The sequence below is a fragment of the Ceratina calcarata genome, unplaced genomic scaffold, assembly GCF_001652005.2.
Source record: "Ceratina calcarata isolate Rehan_Ccalc_2016 unplaced genomic scaffold, ASM165200v1 scaffold147.2, whole genome shotgun sequence".
In the NCBI taxonomy this organism is placed as follows: Eukaryota; Metazoa; Arthropoda; class Insecta; order Hymenoptera; family Apidae; genus Ceratina; species Ceratina calcarata.
This window is the reverse complement of record NW_017135881.1, coordinates 565,803-588,267: the sequence shown is the minus strand read 5'-3', so window position 1 is coordinate 588,267 and position 22,465 is coordinate 565,803. Positions and strand designations below refer to the sequence as shown.

The 22,465-nt window shown below is 47.8% G+C and overlaps 1 protein-coding gene across 1 annotated transcript; it reads left to right on the top strand.

Annotated features, from left to right (window-relative positions):
• Positions 1-11,887: 11,887 nt before the first annotated feature.
• Positions 11,888-20,575, top strand: LOC108631473 (proton channel OtopLc). The gene is made up of 10 exons (XM_026819217.1): positions 11,888-12,013; positions 16,340-16,646; positions 17,232-17,455; positions 17,535-17,704; positions 17,781-17,939; positions 18,285-18,551; positions 19,314-19,564; positions 19,678-19,811; positions 19,874-20,106; positions 20,177-20,575. The coding sequence occupies exons 2-10, from the start codon at positions 16,471-16,473 to the stop codon at positions 20,465-20,467; spliced, it is 1,905 nt and encodes a 634-aa protein (XP_026675018.1). The 5' UTR covers positions 11,888-12,013; positions 16,340-16,470; the 3' UTR covers positions 20,468-20,575.
• Positions 20,576-22,465: the final 1,890 nt, after the last annotated feature.

Genomic DNA, 22,465 nt, shown 5'->3' with positions numbered 1-22,465 from the left:
CGCCATATGGAATTAAATTAGTAATTAATGTGTTTATTAACTGGGTTGTATTAAATTACACAATTATATATATATATATGTATACATATGTACGTATGTATAAATAAATCTAGTTTATGTTATTGAAATTAATTTCATTAATAAAACCGAGTGAAAGAACAATGGCTCGCAGTGTTATACGGTACTAATTAGTCTCTCGTTTTTCCTTTTCGTCGTGAGTTTTCTCTCGGCTACGGTTTATTCGGCCTAGAACATTACCGAGGAGTTCCTCATTAGTAAGAGAATTTAATCGAGTTCGAACATTGAGGAGATCCGCCTCCATTTCAGCATAATTTCCGTTTTCACGTAATCATTAAACAAACGCAAACAGGTGATACGCGCCTGAAACAGTAAAGAAGTCGGGGCAAACATAATATTTTCGTGATTCAGCCGCAATCGTGTATTCCGTATGAGATGTGCGCGAACGCGTTACCGGAGGTGTTCGGGCGTCTCGAAGGAGAAACGAGAAATCGGGTCAAATCGATCTTTGCCCTGAGAGATCAGACCAGACGGTATGTTACGTGAAACTAGATGATATATACTGCTTTCCGCCGACGGCTCTTTGCTCATCCAATGATTACGATACGCTTGGCAATCAGCCGCAAGACAAACTGAAACTTCACGAAGCGACACGAGTTCGCGTCGATACATATTCATGCGTGAGCTCGCTCGGAACTCGTCAAATGTACCAGAATTTTCATTCGATTTGTTTAACGTCGTGCTTGCGTTATAAATTTCAGTACCAATTATTATTCCCTTTAATATGAAATGTAAATATATGCTACTTTGTTTTCTGTCAATTCATACGTATTTATTTGTTCAAAAATAAGCGCTAGTAGTTGTTAACCTCTCCACTTCCAATAACATATTTTCCCGATCATTTGGTAGATATGAAAAATAGTTATTCATTCTAACGTCAATATTGGAATTCCATATATTACGAGGATTTTAGTAAAACGCTGCCTGAAATTGCGTGGCTGCTCTTTGAAACTGAACTATTATAAACATTTGCGTTGCACAGCGTTGTACGTTTAATTCGCTTTAGGAAAATATGAAAATACAAGAGAAAACATTGCACGGTAATCGAACGTATGGTACTTCTGGTCTGACCGTTGGTGCCTCGTTCTACTTGGCGAAGCGGGCGCGCAGCTAGGCCGACGCTGACCGTAGGCGTTCGACTGAGCGTTGACTCGAGCCACTGTGACCGGTTTAATCACGAAACTGGCGTCTCACGGCGCGACGACGCGTCTCGAAATAACTGAATGCAATCTCTCGCTCGGGGAAGACGTCCGAGAAGTATCTTCCTGCCGCGAACGAAACTCATCGGGATATCTAATTTCATTAACGGCTGTTTCGCGAAGTTTAATTAAATAAGAAACTCTGAGGGATCTTTTGTTTGGCCGACGACGAGAGGAGAGCAACGGAGGCAGGCGACGCCGAGGAAACGGGCCACGGAAGGAGACGAAGAGCGAACAAGGAAAACGGATCCTAGGATAATCTAGAAGTTGGCAATGTTCGTTCCTAACAAAAGATTGACGCGTCGAGTTGGACTTTTCATAAAATATGGCCAGGAATCGTACGTTCGCTGTCACACGTGATCCTGTTCGTACTGCACGACGGTACGGATGCATCGATGAAAACTTTCTCCTTCTGGTTTTTGAAAGCACAACAGGAGGGCGGAAAGTTACGCGAGGAATTCAAATAAACGTTTGCCGTCGTCAATCTGGGAAAAACCACATCACGCATAGCATCAGAGATGGCGAACTTTCGCAATTAGCATCGGGGTGGAGGAGGAAAATTTTGAAGCGAGGATACGCTTTCGTCCTTGTTCCAGCGTGCAATTATTCGTATTGTAAAAGTCGCCGGACAGCGACGCACTTATGAAAACATTTCCAGCGAACCCCGGTTAATAACGGCCGACGTCCGCGAGCAAATAAAATTCTTGGTCGTATAGAAAAACATGTTTTGTCTTCCGCGCGTTTTCCCAACCCGCTTAAACCGTCCCCAATTTTAATCCATCCTTTTTTTATCTCGTATTCATATTTCATTAAGACGACCCTTTTCACTGTACCGCCTTTTTCCTCCCAATCTTAATAACCTTTGTATTCTGGATATTTGTGTTACGGCACGTACGAACATTTCGTTCACATAATTGAAAACTGTAGCGGTTAGCAGACGGAATTAAGATACGGCCACGTTACTCACTGTCCGAGCAGGATAAAAATATTTGGACATGTATTTTCGGATGTTCCATTTTCTTATTCACACCTCTTTTTATACCTTATCGGAGTGTCTATAATAATATTTACCTGCTTAACTGCGACATCTTCGTCCACGATTGTACAAAAACAGTAGCATAATCTGCGTCACAAAAATCACGAGCCACGTCGCGTGTATGACCCGATATTAGCGGCATTAGCAATCGCTAATCAACGCAAATCGTAAGTTTGCATATACTCGTCTGATACACTACGTGAATCTCCTTAGACAAAAGATCTTCGCCTGTGTTAAATTTTGTCCCTAACTAATGTGAACTAACCACAAGAGGTATCGTTCCCAAAAGTTTTCCGGCGGTGTATAGCCGCGTGCAAGTTTGGTTCGGGCTATGTCCGAACAATGACGTTAGAAGGGAGCGTAACAGTGGAGGGAAGGTTGTCAGATGGCGAGGCGATGATAGTCGCGGCTCCGAATGTGGGCGGACGCACACACGGACACAATTGTACACGCGTGCACATTGTGTACGCGCGATTGCCTAGCCGCGAGCGCGTACAGACGAGAGGACTACGACGAATCGTATCTCGAACGGAAGGCATGACGTCGACCATTGTTCCGTCCCTGGTTTGCGACGTTTGACATCGGCGACGTTTCCTTCGCGCTTTAAACAAACCTATTCCCGGCTATCGCCACGCTCTTCTCACTTCTCGTTTTATCTATCGACCATTCTCAGCTGTTAATCTACGTTACACGCCTTACATTTTTCCATGAATTAACGTCAATTTCTATGGCATTTGAAAATCTATTTTTAGCAAATTTAAGTCCTGTTCCTTTAAATAAATTCTGTACAGTTGTCATCGTCTGTACCGTATTAAAGTCACTTTTACTTGTTGTTCCGACAGAAACGAGGTAAAAACAATTTTAGTCTGTCATACTTGTAATTAAATAATATGAAACATGTCAGCAGTAGCACACTGCAATTTTATAGATGTCCCACCAGTCGCAAAACGACACGTTTTCACGCCCGCGTGATCGTTCCTTCACGAGCTTACATCCGCGTTTAGGGGGCGGCGAATGTAAAGATCGAAAGATAGTTCCCTGTCCCCCGCAGGGCGAAATCTTCTTATCCTATCTCCATCCCCGTCGACCGATTCAATTTCACAACGCGTCGGCGACGATTCCGTTCATCCCGTCGCGTCGCGTGCTTCACTGCCACGATAGCTACCCCGAAAAGTCTCGAGGATATAGAGAGCGGCCGAGATCCCCGCGACTCCTTTCGGTAAAATTCATTTCCAAAGAAATATCTGTGAGCCGTGCTGCATCCTTCTTCTCGATCTCCTGTAGTAATCAACGGCCGAGAAAAATTCTGCCGTGAGGCAGGGAGAAAATCGTTGGCGGGGAAAAAGATGGCAGCGGCGGTGGGGTTACTCGTCCCGTTACTTTCCGCTCGGCCACCCTTTTACTTCGAAATCTAATTCTAGTTCTCCGATTTTAAGCGACGCTCCCTAATTTTGTTAAATGAGTTGTTTGCTAACATGGTTAAATTCGCGAGACAGACATCGAAGCGGAGCGGGGAAGCCGGAGCAGGAAGCTGCAGCTTCCCCGCTTCGTTCGTCGGCCGCCGCGCCGCTACGGCCAGTAACGAACCGGCCGACAGGGTCTCGTACGGGTAATGGTTTGACATGGTTATTGACGTTTCAGGCCGAAATCTAATTATTTGATATACGTGCTTGTCTGCCGTCACTACGGAATACAGATACGTCAGCCATCACCGCTTCTCTGCCTCCCCCATCTACGCGTCCCCCTTTCCTCTGCCAAATCGAGTCCTCCGTTCCGAAACTATCGCGTCTACGTAACCAAGTATACGTGGCCCGCGTCCATGGCGAAACGTCAACGATAACTACTCGTTGTCGCGTAATTCTAATGTCCCGTGGCAAACAACCGTTCTCACTTTCTCCGTTAATTGGCTCTCGCGAGTCGTTACTTACTCGGCTCCGTCGACTAATAAACAGGAGAGAACGAATTCCAGGGTTCAAGATAGACAGGCGAGCTTATTTTGCGCGTTAGCTGATGCTAATTGGTAATGATCGAGGGACGAGTTAAAAGTGAGCCAATACGGAGGGGATTCATTAAAGAACGAGAGGCACCAATTTACGCGTCGGTGTCAATTGCACAGAGAAACAGCGTTATTGCAAGGCGAAACAGCGTCCGTCAACCGACTGGTTGTGCCAGCCGCACGAAATTCGCCGGTGATTACTCTTCGTTTTTCCCGACGGGAAACGCGGACGAAAGATTAAAACTTTGTTGGCCGATTTAATTGTTTCGTCGTTGGACATCGGACCCGACGCGGCCGTGGGATGAAACATGAAACCTCTCGACGGAAACTAATTGAATATTTATTTGCACGCTCGCGATCGCACTCGCGTTTCATCCGATCCGAGCTCGGAACTGAATTCGCCCGGATCTTAATTCCATGGGAATCGAAACGACGCGACGCAACCACCGCGAGCACCGATTCTCTCCTCGCTTCGATTAAAAGTACGTACACGTTGCATTTTCCGCTCGACGAACGATAAGCACTTGCTCGCGCGTACCCGCGCGGGCGAGAGAGAGTCCACCGAGATGCGGTTAGTTACTGTCTGATCATACACAGGGACGGTCGGTCGCGCTGTTCCGTAACAGCGTTAGGTTATAGGCTGGCTCAGTAATGTGCACCCCCTCGTCGGCCCCATCCACCGTCTACCGAGGGAGAATCTCTCTCTAAACCAAGTGCACGGGCAACCGTGTCTGGTAGTGGTGGTAGTTCGGTTTCCGATATGGTACGTACTTTGGATACCCGATGCTCCGGCAACGTACTTAACATAATTATAGGATACTGTCGCATTGTTCCGCGGCACGATGCCTTCGGGACAAACGTTGCCGGCAAAGGTCGAACTTCGGTCACGATCCGCGCACTGATTTCCGCTTCAAACTCGTCTGCCTTCCACTCGACAAACAATGGACGCCGCGTATATGGTCTGGGGACGAGAAACGCAGTAGCTAGCGTCGGTACACAGGGGTGGGAGGGTCGCTGGTCGACGTCAATCGGGTCAATTGGCTCGTATGTATCATGTATACGCGTTACAGCATATCCGGTCCCGCTGAACGAATGGTCGAGCAAACGAGACGATTAATTTTCTAGCGGCCAAAGAAAAAGCGCCGTCTGATCATTAACACCAGCACCGTCGGAACCTCCCGTTTCTCTCTTTGGTAAATACGATTTATTAATGGAGGTTCCCGTTGCAGTCGATGGATACGTAGTAGAGCGTGACTGTCCACGTATCTACCTACGGCTTGGAGCCAGGAGGCTTTTCACGATGCGCAGAGTAAATTCGTAGCGCTTTTATGCGTTCGATACGAAACCTCGCCACTGATTATAAGTGACGCAAATTGCACCGCGAGGAAACCCGTGGAAAATCTGAAACGGGTGAAAGAATCGATGCTCTGGAAAGGGAAATTCAACGCCTCGCCGTGAATCAACGTAAAATCGATTCGTGTTCCCAGCGTTGGGCGCAACAAAAAAGTATCCGGGGACGGGGACGGGGAGGGGAGAGGCGTAGTATAATACGTCAAAGGACGCGAGCCGATCAGACGGTTTTCCGGGGGCGAATATTCCCCGTTACCGGACACACGTGGAAATTTAGCCGCTTAGTGCAAAAAAGGAGGAACGTCGGACGAAAGGAGAAAGAGAAGCGGGACGAAAAAGAAAGAACGCGGGGGCGTGTGCTTTCGCCCAGCGCCACTTTTCTTCTCCCCGCTTTCTCTTCCTTTTACATACCACTTTTTTTCTATTCCGCCTTCTCTACGCTATCCCTGCGTCTCTTTTGCACCTTCTCTTTCCTCGTTCGTCCCGCGGAAGTGCAACGGTTCGTCCCAACCGTTTTGCCATCAACGACAGGGTTTCTCCTTCCTGCCTCGCCTCCACCCTCGGTATTTCCCTCATCTACTAATAGGAAGGCCCGTCAATTGCGCTTTCCACAAAGCTCTCTTCCCGCCGCTTTGCGAGCAGCGGGCTTTCCTACCACGAAAGAGCACGAGATGCGTCCCAGCGCATGCACGCCTACGCCTACAGACACGCGTGCGTGTGTCGATAGACCCACTCGGGTATCGTATCTGTGTAACCGCGAGGTTCTCGGTTCTGCGTCAACGACTCCGATCATGTAATGCACACACCCGTGTCTGCATTCTCTGATGCACGCGTCGATCTGACCGTGTATTAGTAAACGAGCGAGCAACGGGCAACTCATGACACAAACAAGGACTTTACGCTCTAGTCGCCTGTATACCCTACCCTGAATACTGTCTTTCAGGCAAGTAACATCGTAATTTCATTAAGTTTCTGTCGCTTTCCACTCTGCAGCTCCCTGTGTCCTCTCTTTCGGCTCGTGTATGATCACCCACGCACTACATCTTTCATTTATTTTCCTGCGAAGGCTACGTAAATACGTTGCACGCGTAGCGGAAAAACACTGATACTCTGCTAATTAATAAAAAAAAGTGCCCTTCGCCTCTCATGCGTCTGCATTAGAACAGTTGAGATCAAATGTCCCGTGGGTAGTCGCGGTAACGAAATTGTTAAGCACCGGATGTGCTCGGTTTCCGGTTCTGCATCCGCAACAGAGGCACGGAGCCGCGCCTATCCACGCCTTCGAAGCGACGCCGTGATAGTCGATACATAGATCGGGCGTGCTTATTAACCATATTTGGGTAGACGATTAATAGTCGCCGGAATATTCAACGAGGCCGGATTATAATTTTGTTGCACGCCCGTCGTAATACACCGCCCGCGCCGATTAACGCAGAGCTGTGTTTAACGATCGTATTGGTCCGATACAGCCGACCAAGCTAGCGCCGCAATTTCATCGGTGGCACTAATGCGATGTAAATGTGCTTGATAACAATTACGTTCTACGTGCATCGGACGGCAACGAATCGACGGTGGAATCTGCGATGTTCCTTCGCAAGCTCGATATACTACTTGCAGCGGAGCACGAAACTTCGAGGGAAGATGTTGGCATTAAGAAGAAACAAGCTCAACAGCATGGATGCAAACGTCTGGGTTTCGTGACAGGCGAGCCGTTATTAACGACTTGGTTCGTTGTCAACGAAACCTGCACGATCTGCAACCACATCGTCGGTGCGTCACCAGCGTGGATCGACGCTTTTTCATTTTGTTAAATAAATATCAAGCGAAACAATCTTCGTGTATGTATACAGCTGCGAGAACCGGGGTGCAAAAACGTGATGAAGAAAAAAAATAGAACGCAACCCGATTCTGCTCTGTCGGATGACGACGACGACGGTGAAAAAAAATCTTGAGAAAAAATGACGCTAGGGCGAAGCGCGGTCGCCCAATGATTAATACCTGTCCCCGTGGCCGATGAAAAAACGCGGTCGCGAAGCATAACGATGGCCGGGACGCTTAATCGTTAATATTAATGAACCGGCGCAGTGGTAGGATTAAAAATACGACGGAGTCGAAGGTTCCGTCGTGAACGATACGAAATCTCGAGCGAATTACACACGGCGGGTGTATTAGTTTATTAAGGAGCTTCCCTCGGTGGAGTTTATTTCCGCATGGCGCGCGTGAGTTCATTTCACCGGAGCGGAGCGTTGGAGTGCTTAGAGGGAGGCAGGCAAGTAAAACAGAAAGATCCCCGGGAGTTAGCGTGACTGGTAACCACACGCTCGGAGAGCTCGAAAGATCCTAATCGTTAACGATCACACGGTACTCGCGCTAGTCGCGCTACACACGCTCGGCCGCGATGGGGTGAGCAGGTCGATGGGCGAGACGAGCCAAGGCGGGGCTGTATCGTAGGAAAGGAAGAACGGAAGACACTTGAGGTCTACTTAGGGGTTTACTTAACTCGAGATTAACTCGGAGTTAATTCACTTAGAAGGAGTTGGCCCCGACACCGCTTCGGGCTGCTATTAGGTATTATCACTTGCATCAGTATTACCAGTTTACCGGGGTCACGTTGCCACGGAGCATGTAGCAATCTCTTTCTCGCTCTCGGGAGTCGATAACCGGTTAAACTTTGACCCTACATACCCTCTCGTGCCACATCTTTTTCGGTGCTCTCCTTCTGTATTTGTTTTCAAACGGAAAAACTGAATTTTCGCTATGCATAGGTATGTGTATACATTCGTACTTAAATATGTTTAAGATGAAAATGCATTACTGTAGTTGCTTCCTCTTAAAAATCTAAATAAAACTATTAACAATTTGTCGTGTTTTTTCGTCAAAACGTATTATGACAAAGTCTTTTATTGGCGAATCTGTGGGATTATCACATCGATTCAGTAATAGATAGTTCTATATTCTAAAGGGTTAATATTCAATTATATTAACGCAATTATCGTTCTCTCTTGGTACACAATTTGCCAGTATTTACACTCGTGCGCTTCCACGGTGTTACAAAGAGGCGCGTGAGCGCGATACAAATTCTATCGAGTCCAACTTGAACGAACGGGGTCGGCCGAACCAATCGGAAATGTGTCGCGTATTGGCCATTAACGGGACAGATCGAGCGAGGGCACTCTTCGCTCTGAGCCGGTCATTTGAACGTCGAAGCCCGAAACGTGAAACTTAACAAGCGGCTCGCAGGTCTCGCTATATATATTGGAAGGGCCCAGCATAATAACGAGCCGGACCGCGATTGTCTATCATCTGCGAATGACTGGAACACGTGTCGTCCTCGGGCGCACCCACGCACGCCGCGATCTAGCGTCACCGTTTATGCCAGGTGACCCATGCGTGTGCACACACGTCGACCTATCCACTCCAGGTGAATTCCGGTCCGTTCAATACCGTCTCTCTTTAACCTACCCTCTCTTTCTCTCGGTATGAATCGGTCCCCGCATGAATAGCGATACCGAATCGTTGGTCGCACAGGCGCGAATTCATATCGCTTGGGCGAGAATCATTAAAACGTCACAAACTGTACCTGTCAGGCGGATCGTGAAAGGGGTAACGCGCGCGTAGGCGCGATGCAACACGGCGCGCGGCGTGCGGTGAAGAATTTTTCGCGTCGCCGATCGTGCGTCACGAGACACGGGAGCGGGGCGTTATTTACGCGGCAAATGCCAAAAACATTAGAGAGAATCCAACTTTTTTTCCTCGCTCGTATATTTATTTTTGATCCCCACCCGTGTTGTGCGTTCAGTGTTTTTTTATTTCGCGTGTATTTTTTTTTATTCCTTTTTTAAGTTCTCCCACGATCCCTCCGTGACACCCCAGAGATCGAAAGCGGCGGTTGTCGAAACGCGAATTTGTAGTTCGTTGATCACACGAAATCGACTCCTGTCGTTTTTTTGAAAATCGTTTTTTGACGTGCAACACGCGCCGGTCAAAATAGAACGCCATGAATGACGCTCGGAAGGAACGTTAAAAAACTGGCTGGTGCGAGCGATCTAGCAAATGACCGGTTTGAATAAAAAAAGTCAGAAAGGAACGATTAATTCGATTCGAAGTGGGACGTGTGCAGTAGCTCTTTTTCATACGACGGCTGGCATAGCTTTCGAGTTACGAGGTTCGATTATTCGAGGTAAATCGCTGCTACATATGTACATACATGTACGCGCTTCATCCGTTCTCATTGAACGCTGGCCTCCTTGGCACAATACCTAGGCTCGCCATCGCGACCCTATTACTTCGTCGAACCATTTCTGTTCTTCAATTACTCGATACCTCCCACGCCTGCCCCTTCTTTTTATCATCCACGTTCCCCATCGGCCGTCCTCTGACATCAGACGTCCCCCTGCCCTTCCGCTACCGCTTCACCTGTACTTACGCCGTAGTTCACGTTATTAAGGGTCATCCTATCTACCCCTTGCGTTGTATTCAACCGAGCCGGGATCGATTTTCGTCCTCTCGCGAGTCATGCGTGCACCTGCAACCTTCGGGGAGGCACTCGCCTCGGATAAGAATAACTCACTGGTACCCGACTGGTTACCACGTCGCTCCGCTATCAGCCCCCTGACACTCTGTGCTCGACGAGAAATCGCGTACAAGGAAATGCATTCGTCAACGTTAACGCGTTCCTTTTTCCTTGTCCGTGTTTTCGCGCTACCGATTCCTGGTGATAATTAATAGACGTGGACCCATCGACGCGAATCGAGGCGAACGGAAATTGCATTTGTACGAAATCGTACAACTCCGCGTTCAATTTGCACGCTGAGTATTCGCTAATTGATAGATCTCTAATCCTATAAGTCTACAATTCTGTGAGGCCGAAATTCTATAAAGCCTGAGGGCGAGGGGCGATGCAGTGACGCTGACGAAACACACCACGAGCGCCCCGCGTCCGGTTTTTAGCGCCGGGCCAGGAGCAAAAGTTGATATCGAACCAGTAAATACTGGACTGGGATCCACCGGATGCCACTCAAATTCCATTTTCACCGCCTTCGACCGCGCTGCCGCTGCTCGCACCAGAGCCCCTCGTTCCGGTCTTATCGCGAGTGTGCGAGCGCCGGTGATCAAACTGTCCGAGCGAATCAACCTGCCGCCCGATACGTGCGTACATGCTTCTTCCATCCCTCTTTCACCCTTTGTGCTCGGCGTATCTTCCATCCCGCTGTCCTGCCTCTCGTTTGCTCGCGTACACACGTGTGTAGTGTATGCCAACAGAAGGCGATGACAGCTCTCGTGACAGCCACGTGACGTTTGCGGATATTCCAGCAGGCATCTAATTATCGTTCGCTACGCGGAATGCGGAACCGTGGAACGTATTCGTCGTGGAATCTTTCTTGAATTTATGTAAGAACGACAGATTATTCCATTTTAAGACGTTACCGTCGCACAAATAAAACTAGTATATCAGTAAATATTTAAGCACGAGGAACACGTTAAGAGTAGAGGCCTTAAACGTTGTAACTATATTTACCAGCGACCTGTAATAAGTGGATTAGGAATTAGTGTAGTTAACGAAAAAAGAAAATTATTCTTTCCTGGTATTTTTCTCTGAAGCGACGGGGTATACGTTTTATCGCGTTACGAATAATCGAACAATACGAACGTATATTACGCAATCAATTATCAGCGTTATATCATTAATTAATATATCCAGCCGTTTAATCTTGCGTAACGTCAATTACACCGTTGTCTGCGCGTTGGTCCATTTTACCTGAGTTATAATAGGAAGAAACGATTTTGGGATCAACCGAAATCTATCGAACAACATTCACCATCAGGTAATCTAAAATCAATTTTTCATACAAAGCTCGGTCTATCAGAAATAGAGAATCCGAAGAATCGAGTCCTTTTATTCCGTTCTCAGTATTCTTAAAACTAGATCCACCGCCTCCGGTTTCCTCTTTTCGCGGCGGCCACGTCCTCCGTACGCACTCCCGATCCACTCTACGGAACCTCCCGCCGCCCCTCTGCATTACTGAAAGCCACTCCTGATCATTCGCGCGTGCTATATTATTTTTACCTCCGCAACTAGAGCGGCGAAACACGCAGGCGTTATCAAACACGGCTTTGTCTAACTTTAATTGAAAATATTGGAATAAATCTTCCAATAGACATTGTTGGACGAAACTACCGCTCTAGCGTGTACAGGCATCACCGTCGGCCAACAGATGGGGGTGAGGCCGGGGCTGCCAAGAGGGTGAGAACAGAGAGGATGGGAGGACGAGGGAGGGAGCGGGCGCACGAGTAACTGGATGGCTGATGAGTGTAACGAGAGGCTCACGAGCATCAACGAGCCAGCCAGAAGAGGTAAATAGCCATTTGCGGTCGAGTTTATAGTGAAGGTTTCGTCGTTCAAAAATGACGGCCACCAACCCGGCCGGGTCATTTCACAATTCGAATCAATCCCGCGCGCGCCTATTTTCTCACCCACCGTCGCGTCGCGTCGCTGGACTGCCGCCTTTATTTCGTAGCCGTCGAAACAGTTTACGACGTATCAGCGTTTCCATCGGTGCAGCAAATGGACTTCGACTGCGGACGGTTCTCTCTCGCTTCGCTCGAACGAGTGTTACATCGTGGCCGCACAAAGTAACTGGTTATTATCGCTGGCTTCGATTGTCTGTATTTTTATTCACTGATTTTCTATTTCTCAGACTCGCGAATCGAAAATTGTTTGCCTCGAGCATCGACCCTCAACAAATAAATGGAAAAATCTCATTTCGACCGTTTCCTATTAAGTATCACTCCATATAAATTTTTTATCAAAAAGAAGAAACATAAAACTTGCAACTGAGCGAGTGAACTGAAAATTAATATTACTATTACATGGAGGAAGTCAGGAGATTTAATCATCTTTCAAAGGTATATCACGTATTCGTAAACATAATTTCCTTGTCCAGTTAATCGAAAAGAAATTACATTAGAATGGACACGTGCATACACGTATGCCGGCCGAGAGAAGAAAGGAGCACCGGAAGCGCTTGAAAATGACGAGTCGAAAAATGGCCGGCCACGATGGCTAGGATTGAACCGTTTTCAGGCTTTCCACGGGCCTCGTTCCGAGTCCCGGTAATGACGATAACGAATCGTCGTAATGGCGGCTGGCAGCCAGGCAAAGCCCAGTCGTTGTCGACGACTGGGCGACAACGCAGCCGCCGCCGCCGCCGCCGCTGCCGCTTTGGAATTTGAAGCGTGACAGGCTACATAGGTAGGCACGAGCAACGACGACGGTTATCGGAGTCGATCATTCAATTTTGCGCTGCAAATTGTCCGCGCCGGAAACTCATATCCGGGCACTTCCGGTTCTCCCCGGGTTCCGCCCCCGGGAAGAGGAGTCTCGCGAAAGGGCGGCTCCCGCTGAATGGCCTGGTTCAAGAGAGAGAGCTAGGAGACTGAACAGCGCAGACAGAACGAGAGAGTTAAAGAGATATTGGCAAGCGAAAGAAGAGAGAGATGAAGGGAGAAAGGAGTCAGGGACAGACAGACTGCGGAGGCTCTGATTCTCGGATGAGCGACGAACACGCTTCCGGTTGAATGTTCGTCGCTCTACTAGGACCATTCACGTCATTACCGACCTTGCCGAGGATCGAGCATCACCTACCTGTCCCCTACCTCCGGGTCCGATTTTATTGTCATTGCCATGATTAGACTGTGGTTGTTTACACGAATTCATGTTTCCACAGGTTCAAGTCAGGAATATAATAATGTATGATACACCCTCCACCTGGAAACCAATGAAACAACTATTCCTTGCTAATTTTATGTATACTTCCAAACTGTGTATGCTTTCGTAGACGTTCTACCACACAAGTGGACGGCCTTTTATACGTATAGATACGGATATCAAACTCGTCGATGCTGACGCAGTCTTGATTTTTTTTTATTCACTCTTTCTAACTTCATGCATGCGGAGTGGGTACGCAGTCCCCCAGAGGTGATAGTAAAATGTGATTATTAAACCTGGAACCATGTCTAATCCGGGCATTACTATTCATCGCCACGCCGCTGTCAAACCGACGGATCTAGCGGAATTATTCTCGTCAATCTGAACTCTATTGGGAGTCGAATTCACGAGCGTACCGCTTCGCGGTCTCTTTGATCTGCTCCTTTCTATCTTTTCCCGATTACGATCTCGTCGAGAACGAAACTACGGAATCCAGGAAAACTTTTACGCGGCTTGTTCCTTCAAATCATTATCGTTGTCAACCGAAGATGTGAAAATTCTTGTCAGTCGACGCAGGAACAGTACAATAGTGGCAAAGGCGGCAAGGACGACTTTGCGACGACGCGACGCGACGGGACGCGACGAACGAGCCGATGCAAATCGGGGTTTGTCGAATTGATCGGCGTTGCACATCGGCACGGTAATTAGGCTACAGGTACTAACTATTATCGGCTGCGCCTACAATTAGTGCCTTTTAGCGTGTCGGGTCTAAATTTTCGAACTGTTTCGGCAAACACATCGAGGCGTTCCGCGTGGATGATGGTACTGGCTTCATTAACGGCTTATACTCCACTTAACCGGCTCGTTTATACGGATTACGGCTCGAGAAAATCGCTCTATAAACTCTCGGCCGCGAACGAAAGTCTCGTAAAATTATGCAGAATTCCAGCCTGGGTCCCACTTATTATGAGAACGTATAGCCAGTCTCGATACAGATTACATGTTTTCCGGTTAACGGAAATTTCATCGACGCACTTGTTCAGCCTCGATTCTCGAACGAGCGCAACCTGTACGTACATTACGCTCGATAATCTCGTTCCTTGGCTCATTGATGAGAATTTGTACGTCCAAACAGTTCTTGCCTCTATTACGCACCCAGGAAATAGAATTTTCAGATAATCAAGCGATACAAATGCAAATATTAACCCCGTTAACGCGGTGCACCCTGCCGCTTCGAAATATTCCGGGCTTTAAATAAACAATCGACGGCTACCAGTTACATCCGCTTAGAACGCACCGATCGATCGACGAACTCCGTTGCCGTTGAACCGACTTCCATTAATCATGCACGATCTCGGTGGACGATACGGGCAAATGTTTTCCCATGATCCTGTCTCGAGCGCGACGTATCTCGCGGTCTCTCGCTAATTTCGCGATGACATCGATTGTTTGTCGCGATTTTCAACATCGATGCAACGCAACCGAGGAGTCTGGGTCATTCCCGTGCGAGTCACGAGCGAATTCGTGACTGCACGCGTGGAGCAAAAGTATCGGGGTTGATCACTATTAAACGATCTGTAATACTTTAACTGCGGCGTGTTACTATTTTTCAAGTTTCTGGTTTGTCTTGTTTCAAATAATTGCGCGTTCGTATAACGCGCATTACCAGATTTCCTCTCTCCTTTCGTCCGCCGCTCATCCTCAATTCGCTAATCAAAGGGACAATTTGTAACGGGTCGGAACGATATCAGCTAATTGGCCAACGTGAAAGGTATTGTAATAACGTGTGCTATTGTATTATGCATCGCGTCTGATCATCCGCGTCGACACTTCGAAGAACAGGGATTACCTGTTATCGTTCGCGCTCCCTGGAATATTCGTGATCAAGCACGAAGCGCAAAAGTAACTGACGTGCTGCGAAAGACGGTTGCCTGTTGGAAATTTCGTCGTCGACGACACACGAGACGAGAGGCTGAGACCGGGACGTCGACGGACGTCATGAAAGCGCTTGCCTTCCGCAAAGGCGTACTCGAAGTGTGCTTTTGTGCGACTCACGATTCACGGTACGGCGCGGCGCGCGGCGTCACGAGAATAGTTACCGGGTGTGTACGTAACATCCAATGGCATTACCCGGCCTCGCCTTGGTTTCTCGCGGAGCGTTTCACTCGAGTGACGCGCCGATAGCGTCACACAGTTCACCGGGATTCGTTTAAACGCGATTCAAACGAAAGTTGGCCAAAGTTGGTCCGGTTATACGGCGGCGACAGTGTCGGAGAGAGCGTCGCGTAGCATCGTCGTCGTATAGCTGGGTCGCGGTGTGCGGTAGTATGTAGGCGCACAAAGTCGCAGAATCGGCTTTAATAAGGTGCAACTTTCAGTTTGCCGGCTCGGCAACTCTCGCGGAGTTTCGCGACCGAAACGCAGAGTTCCCACCCTTGCGAGGGAAGTTCCTCGCTGCAAAAATTAGTAGCGAACATTGTCTCGCGGTCCGTAACATGGATTCGCGGAATTTCGAGGAGCGCAGACGAGAAGCCCACTGCGGTAATTGGAAATTAATGATCGACAATGCGGAATCGTTTTTATCGTTTAGCGGCCGTTTAAGCGCAACGCGACCGGGCGTACGCGTCGGTGGAAAGAAGTTGGCCAGAGCCTGCTAAAAATTCAAAACGCGGGCGAATTTTCCCCGGGAATAAATTTCCAAGTTTTCCGCGCGAGAACAGCCGAGCAAATACGCCGCGGCGAGCTTATCCAACCCCGGGACGAGCTAGAAAGTTTGACGCATTGCCGGTGAATAAACCGAAACGATTGTTACGCAACGTTTGCGGAAAGAAAAAGGGGAGAGAACTTTTTAACCGTACGTCGTGGCGTGTTACGCAAATTTCTATAATAGCGTCCTGAACAAGAGAAGGAAAGAAGATAAGAGGAGCAGACGTGTCCTTTTTTATGTTCACGACGTTGTTTTATCTCTTTAGCGTTGTTCATCGATTCGACGGACAAATCACGATAGGCTATGAACGATAGCCAGTCCAATATAACGACGACGTAAGCAGCCGGTATCTGAGTATATCCACAATCCTGATCAAAAGTACATTTTCGAATAACGATGGCTGGTGAGAGAAGTCTCGAGCTGAAAAATCGCGATGCGCCAATGTCGATAACCCTATCGACGGAAGTCGATGGAAAGGAGTACCCGTTGCCGCTTCGGGGAAGAATGCCGCATCTACGAAGACAAAGCACATCCCTGACTGCTATTATGAACCACCGACGGGGACTCCTTGGGTAACGTCTCTTTCCGTTTACCAGTACATTTTTTGATCATGCCAAAAGCATAGTTTCATCATTCTCTCGTGTTAGGATGTATAAATAGCGAGACAGATTAAATGTACGAGATACTTGAAAAAAGTAAAAATATTATAAAGAACTCCAAATATCGGGAACTGCTTTAAAAAAAAATTAAAAACTGTTGAATGGAACGTTTTAATTAAAGCATGCACGCAAGGGGGAAATATCGTGCATCGCGATTTAATCGTTGCCAGCGTTAATAACGTATCGAAACTAAAATATTATAGAGCGATCCGCGTGGCCAGCGTGAAATACGAGAGCGCAGAAAGCGTATAATTTTACGATCATTGAATTCAGTTTTCGAATGAAATATTTTCGATCTGACGGTCCATCGATTCACTTAAATTTATTTCGTCGGGAGTATTGGCGCGAAAGAGTGGGACCTGTGGATACGGTTAAATACCTCCCGCGTGCTCTGTAAACGAGAAATCAAATCACCTCGCGTATTTTTTAATCACGACCTCCGCCCGCCTCAAATCCCGCGCGCGTGCGAATCGAAACCTGATTTTTTCTTTACGACAGGGCATTGATTTCGGGGATAGGCAGCAACATGTCGTTGCCCTCGTGCATCCCTCAAGACCAAGAATTCTCATCGGCGCAAACGGCATGCAAGACGCCGATGCTCAACAACCAGAATCATTCGGAGAAAAACGATCACGAGACACAGAAGCAGCGACCCAATTTTCTGCAATTGTCGCCTGTGAACGCGGCTTACGTGCCTATGAATGCTCTGGACCCAGCGAGAGGTGAGTGCGTTGATTGATACTCGCAAATCGAACAGTGGAAGTATTTAAGCGATTGTCGTTGGAAATTTCGTAACGGCAGCCAAGCAACAGATGCTGGATCAGCGACCGAAATCGGTGAAGAAGATGAAGTATCATCCGGAAATGGTATCCATCGTGAGCACCCTTTACGCGAACTTGTTGATCGTTATCGGTATCGCTGTTCCCGTCACGGCCAGCGTGACGGAAAGAGTTCCGGCGTCTTTGAATCAGGTGACAAATACCTTCCATCGATCGTCTCCAAATAGTGGACGCCTTTAACGACGGATTGTTTTACCCCGTCCTTCAGGGATTTTACTTGTACTTGTACGTGGTCAGCGTCACATTCGTGATCGCCATGTACGTGACCGTGTGGAGGGACAAGACCGTGAGGAATTCGACTCAAAAGGACAAGAACGAGCAGAGTTTCAAGTTCGACGAGAAAGGCGACCGCGTGAACGTTTGTCAGGTAAAGTTTGCGCTTCGAAAATATTTAATCGCCCCTGAAACGAACTTGGAAATCGCGTTCGTCACCTCTCGCAGCCGCGCGTGTTTGTCTTTGACAAAGCGCAGAAGGCGATCCCCTTCCAGATGCCCAGACTCGTGCCTGCGTAACCTGTTGACCGTCTCAGCTCAATCGTCGGCCGTGACGTCGCGTTGCATCGCATTTTATTTCGTGTCACGAATAATGCCGTACGAAGCATTGATCCATCGAGCGACACTGATTCCCACGGGTCGTGGCACGACGTTTTCTAATTAGTGGTGTCCCGGTTCATCCACGCGCCACGCGCACAATGAAATCTTTGTTTCGCAGACGCAACAGTACGGCAGCTTTTGTCTGAGGCTAGGCGCAGTGGGATTTGGCGCCGGCTCGCTGGTATTTACGGGATTGCAAATTGGGGCGGAAATAGCTTCCGGTCCGTTCAGGGCTATTACACCGGGTGCCAGGCTCCTATTGGTCACGGCCCAGATGCATTTCATATTTCTCAACAGCAAGAGTCTCAGCCTGGCGAAGCACACCGCACTCGCCAAAGTGGGCCTGATGCACATGATCGCGACCAATCTTTGCGAATGGCTGCAGGTATGATTAATAAAACAGCATTGGTCCTCGGACAACCCGTTGAGCTTCATTAAGCAAGCTCAATAATCGAATAACTAAATATGAAACAAAACAGTCATACCGATTGACTAATCAATCAACAGATAAATGAATATGTCAATCAAATCCGTTTTACATCGAAATATACAATAAGAACAGTTGGAAGTAGGAAAAAAGAGAACGCAATATTGCTTTGAGCGTCGCAGGCACTTTGACGATGCTTTAATTCCAGCGAGAACGTTCGGTGTCGATTAGCCGCGTTCAGCATCTATCACAGTCAAAGCCACTGTTTATTCTCATATTCATGGGAACGCGAATCCCAGCTTGGAGCTACGCCTATGCTCCCAGTGTCCTGTTTCCCAGGAAAATCGAAGTAGCCGGTTATCAACGGGCGAGACTATTTGAATGCGATTCCTGGATGTACGCGGATTCACCGCGCGTCAACCGGATCTTTATTTTTAATTTTACATTCCGTCGATAACTATCTGTCATGCATAGTCACATGAGAGCAGAGTAGTTCGCACCGATTTTTGTACTTATATAAAATAGTACTGATTAGATTAGTGTTGTAATTAATATCAGAATTTCTCTCGTTGCTGTCTAGCTTTCAAATATTTCTGACTCGATAATTAATAAAAATAAGGTATCAGCGTCGAAGAACGTGGGAAACGTTCGCGTACGTTGATACTCGCGGGTCGCTATGAATTTTTCACGTCTCCTCTGGCATTCTGTTTGTTTGCGAAGGCGTTGGTCGAGGAGACGCAACACGAAATCGATCAGCTGGGCCACACGCACGACGATGAGGACGGTATACTGAAGTCGCTGCTGAGAGACGCCAGTCCGTTCCTTTTCCCGTGCACAATTGAATTCAGTTTAATTTGCGCGGTGATACTGTTCGAGATGTGGAAGAGGGTGGAAGAGAAGATCGATGCGAAGAGCGAGAGCTCGGCGAGGTCTTCGTATCACCTTAGCATAGATTGCAGCAGCTCTCACAGGTCGGCCCCGGAAATTTAATTAATTCGATAGGATCGTCTGTTAATTTGTTAATGCGATATCGTTGAGATTTTAAGACCGTACACTTTTCACGTTTCGCCTCGAACGCTTTCAGGGGTCTATTCGGGGGGATCCTGGTCGTCGCCGCAACGATACTGAGCTTGATCATGTTTTTCGTCCTGAAGGAGGCCAAGATGAAGATCGCGATAGTCCAGGTGACCGCGCTAGACGGCAGCATACTTCTTTTAGGTAGATAATAATGTCGATTCGCTTCATTGCTTGAAATTGAAGAAGCTACTATTGATTCACAGGCATGGTCGCCTCGGTTGCTGCAACTTTGAAACTGCAGGCTTTCCAACAGAAGATCGTCAAGCCGTCGGATTTGGATACCACTTTGTTGGCCGCGGCTCAAGCTGGGGTCTATCTACATTGTCTGTTCGGAGTCGTAGGTGATATATTAACGATGGGACCGACTTGGACGCTGTCTTTAATCACAGACCTGTTGGCCCTCATACAAAGCACCAGTCAAACGTTACTTATTAAAGTGAGATCGAGCTTCTCCCGTCGTGAACGGATCGTCAAATTATATTCTTGAAACTGTTTCGAATTCGCAGATCGCGTGGGGGAGGCGTTGCTCCAGGAACGATAAACCTGGGAAGGAGTTAATCACGTTCCTAATAGTCGTTAACATTGCTTTATGGACGGTGAATACTCTGGAGAAATCCCGTGCTGGGGTTCGTCCAGATCACTTGGCATTCTTTGGCGTCTGGGCATGGACGATCATAACACACGTGTCTATGCCGTTGGCTATATTCTACCGATTTCATTCTGCTATATGTCTGTTCGAGATATGGAAAACTTGTTACAAGTGCAGATCAAGCAGTGTCGTTCAAACACCCTACTGACTGGATTGATGTCCCTCGATCGGTAGAGGCAAGTTTAATCTAACGAGACTGTTGGGTTAAATAAAAAGGCAAAAATACGTCACGTGTTGACTGTTCCTTCCGCGAGATTTACCCCCGGTTATTATTTAACTAAGCAAGCGAAGAGCATGGTGGCAGACGGAGATAAGAAAATGAAGCGAGCGATCCTTTGCAAATAACAAGGTTACAGGGCACAGAAGACAAACTTGTCCGCGAAGTCTGCTGGCCAGGAAACTTCTGAGCCGGTGCCAGAGACAAAGGACCGTTTCAAAGGCAACGACGTCGGCGTGGACGAGGACGAGGACGCGATGGGCGGCGTAGCCGACGCAAATCGATAGAGGTGCGTACTTTTATCGATGTACCGCACAGAAAAGATAGGCGGTAATGGCGATGGTGGACGGTCGACAGTTTGATACGGTTTACGGTAAACACATTTCGGTAGCAATCACATCACGGGGTAAGCAAGCCCCGCTACAGTGAGAAGTAGGTGATGCCCCAGTGGTTGGAGAAAGCGAGCGAGCGGACGGTGAAGAGCTCTTAGCCAACCCTTTGTTGCTCCTGCCGCCACTATTGCACCCCCCCTACCTCCGTCACCCGTCGGCCCCCTTGTTCTACCACCCTGCCCCGCTCAGGTTCCTACCCTAAACGGAGCGGAGGCGGTACTCTTGACCAAAGGCCTGTGATTTACTTAGCCTATCGAGTGCTCTCGGTCTCATCCACCAAGAATACCATGTGCGCTGCTACGGCCGCGTACTTCGTGTGTTCCGAAATTTCGAACTTAATGCTCCACTTACTGTCGGTCCACCTACCGCGTAGAGATTTCGAGGCCCTGATTGCGCGGCCCGTCTCGTAAATAACATCCCCGACAGGAAAATTGGAACGCGGCTGAAAAACGCGGCTATTTTCCTCTTTCGCTTGTATCGAGAACGAACATGTCGAATTGAAAAACTCGCGAACAATTTCGTTTGGAAAACTTTTTGACAAAAGTAGATATGAAATTTGTAAGACGGAAAAAAATTAGGGTGTTACTAGTAACGATCACTGAATCCTGACTCTCGTGGCTTTTAGTTCTTTCACGGATTTAACGGAGATTTACCTTCTGCCTAAGCAATCCACTGCGGCAAGTGCCGAATACTTTCTACATTTTCCATGAACAATCCACGGTACGCAGTGCTCGGATATCCAAAAATTTATTCTTCGCGATGGACGGTGACGCGAGAAATTCACGTATCAATCTATTGCCATTGGTCGCATTCCATTTACTTAATTTAATTTGCCGTCGAATTTAAAGCTGCCCCATAAGCGACGACCGTAATGATCGTATAACGAGTCACCTATTAATGGTAATAGTTATTATCAGGTTGAATCGGCCACGCAACGAGAATATCGATTATTATTAACGGCTAGATTATTTATAGCGGGGACACCTTGAAAGCGCAATAATCAAGGCGTGTATTCGCATTTAACGTTACACGAATGCAAAACATTTCCTGTGCCATGCCGCGGAAGATCTCGCCTACGAATTTTAAGGCGGATGCATCTTCGACTGGTCATGGTGAAATCTCGTAATTTATCGGGTTTACCAATCCGCCCTCGAAACTCCCGTCGATTCCAAAGTCCACGTCGGTGGAAATGGAACAAGAGTAGGAAGGGAGGAAAGGGCGACAGCGTCGGGATGAGGAAACCTTGATATATCCGCCAAACACAAGGAGCTAGAACGCCTTGGCGGATTTATCGAAGTCGCGGATAATGGATGGTCTCCCAGGCAGGGAAACTTTTTTAAATAATATAACGTGCAACTAGCAGTAAACGCTGTACACGAATTGAAGTACGATTATACCGGGAAAAAACTTTTCCATCTCTTCTTCTTTCCCTTCTTACGTATTAGTAATTACGATAAAAATGATCATTCGTCGAAAACAGCGTTGATAGTCGGTCTCCTGTTCTCGTCGATCGCGAGGAGGAACGTATCGATACGTA

Coding starts and splice junctions, on each gene's coding strand:
- LOC108631473 (XM_026819217.1), top strand. CDS start 16,471: ATGGCTGGTGAGAGAAGTCTCGAGCTGAAAAATCGCGATGCGCCAATG. Junction 17,456..17,534: donor TGCTCTGGACCCAGCGAGAG/GTGAGTGCGTTG, acceptor TCGTAACGGCAG/CCAAGCAACAGATGCTGGAT. Junction 17,705..17,780: donor TTCCGGCGTCTTTGAATCAG/GTGACAAATACC, acceptor CCCGTCCTTCAG/GGATTTTACTTGTACTTGTA.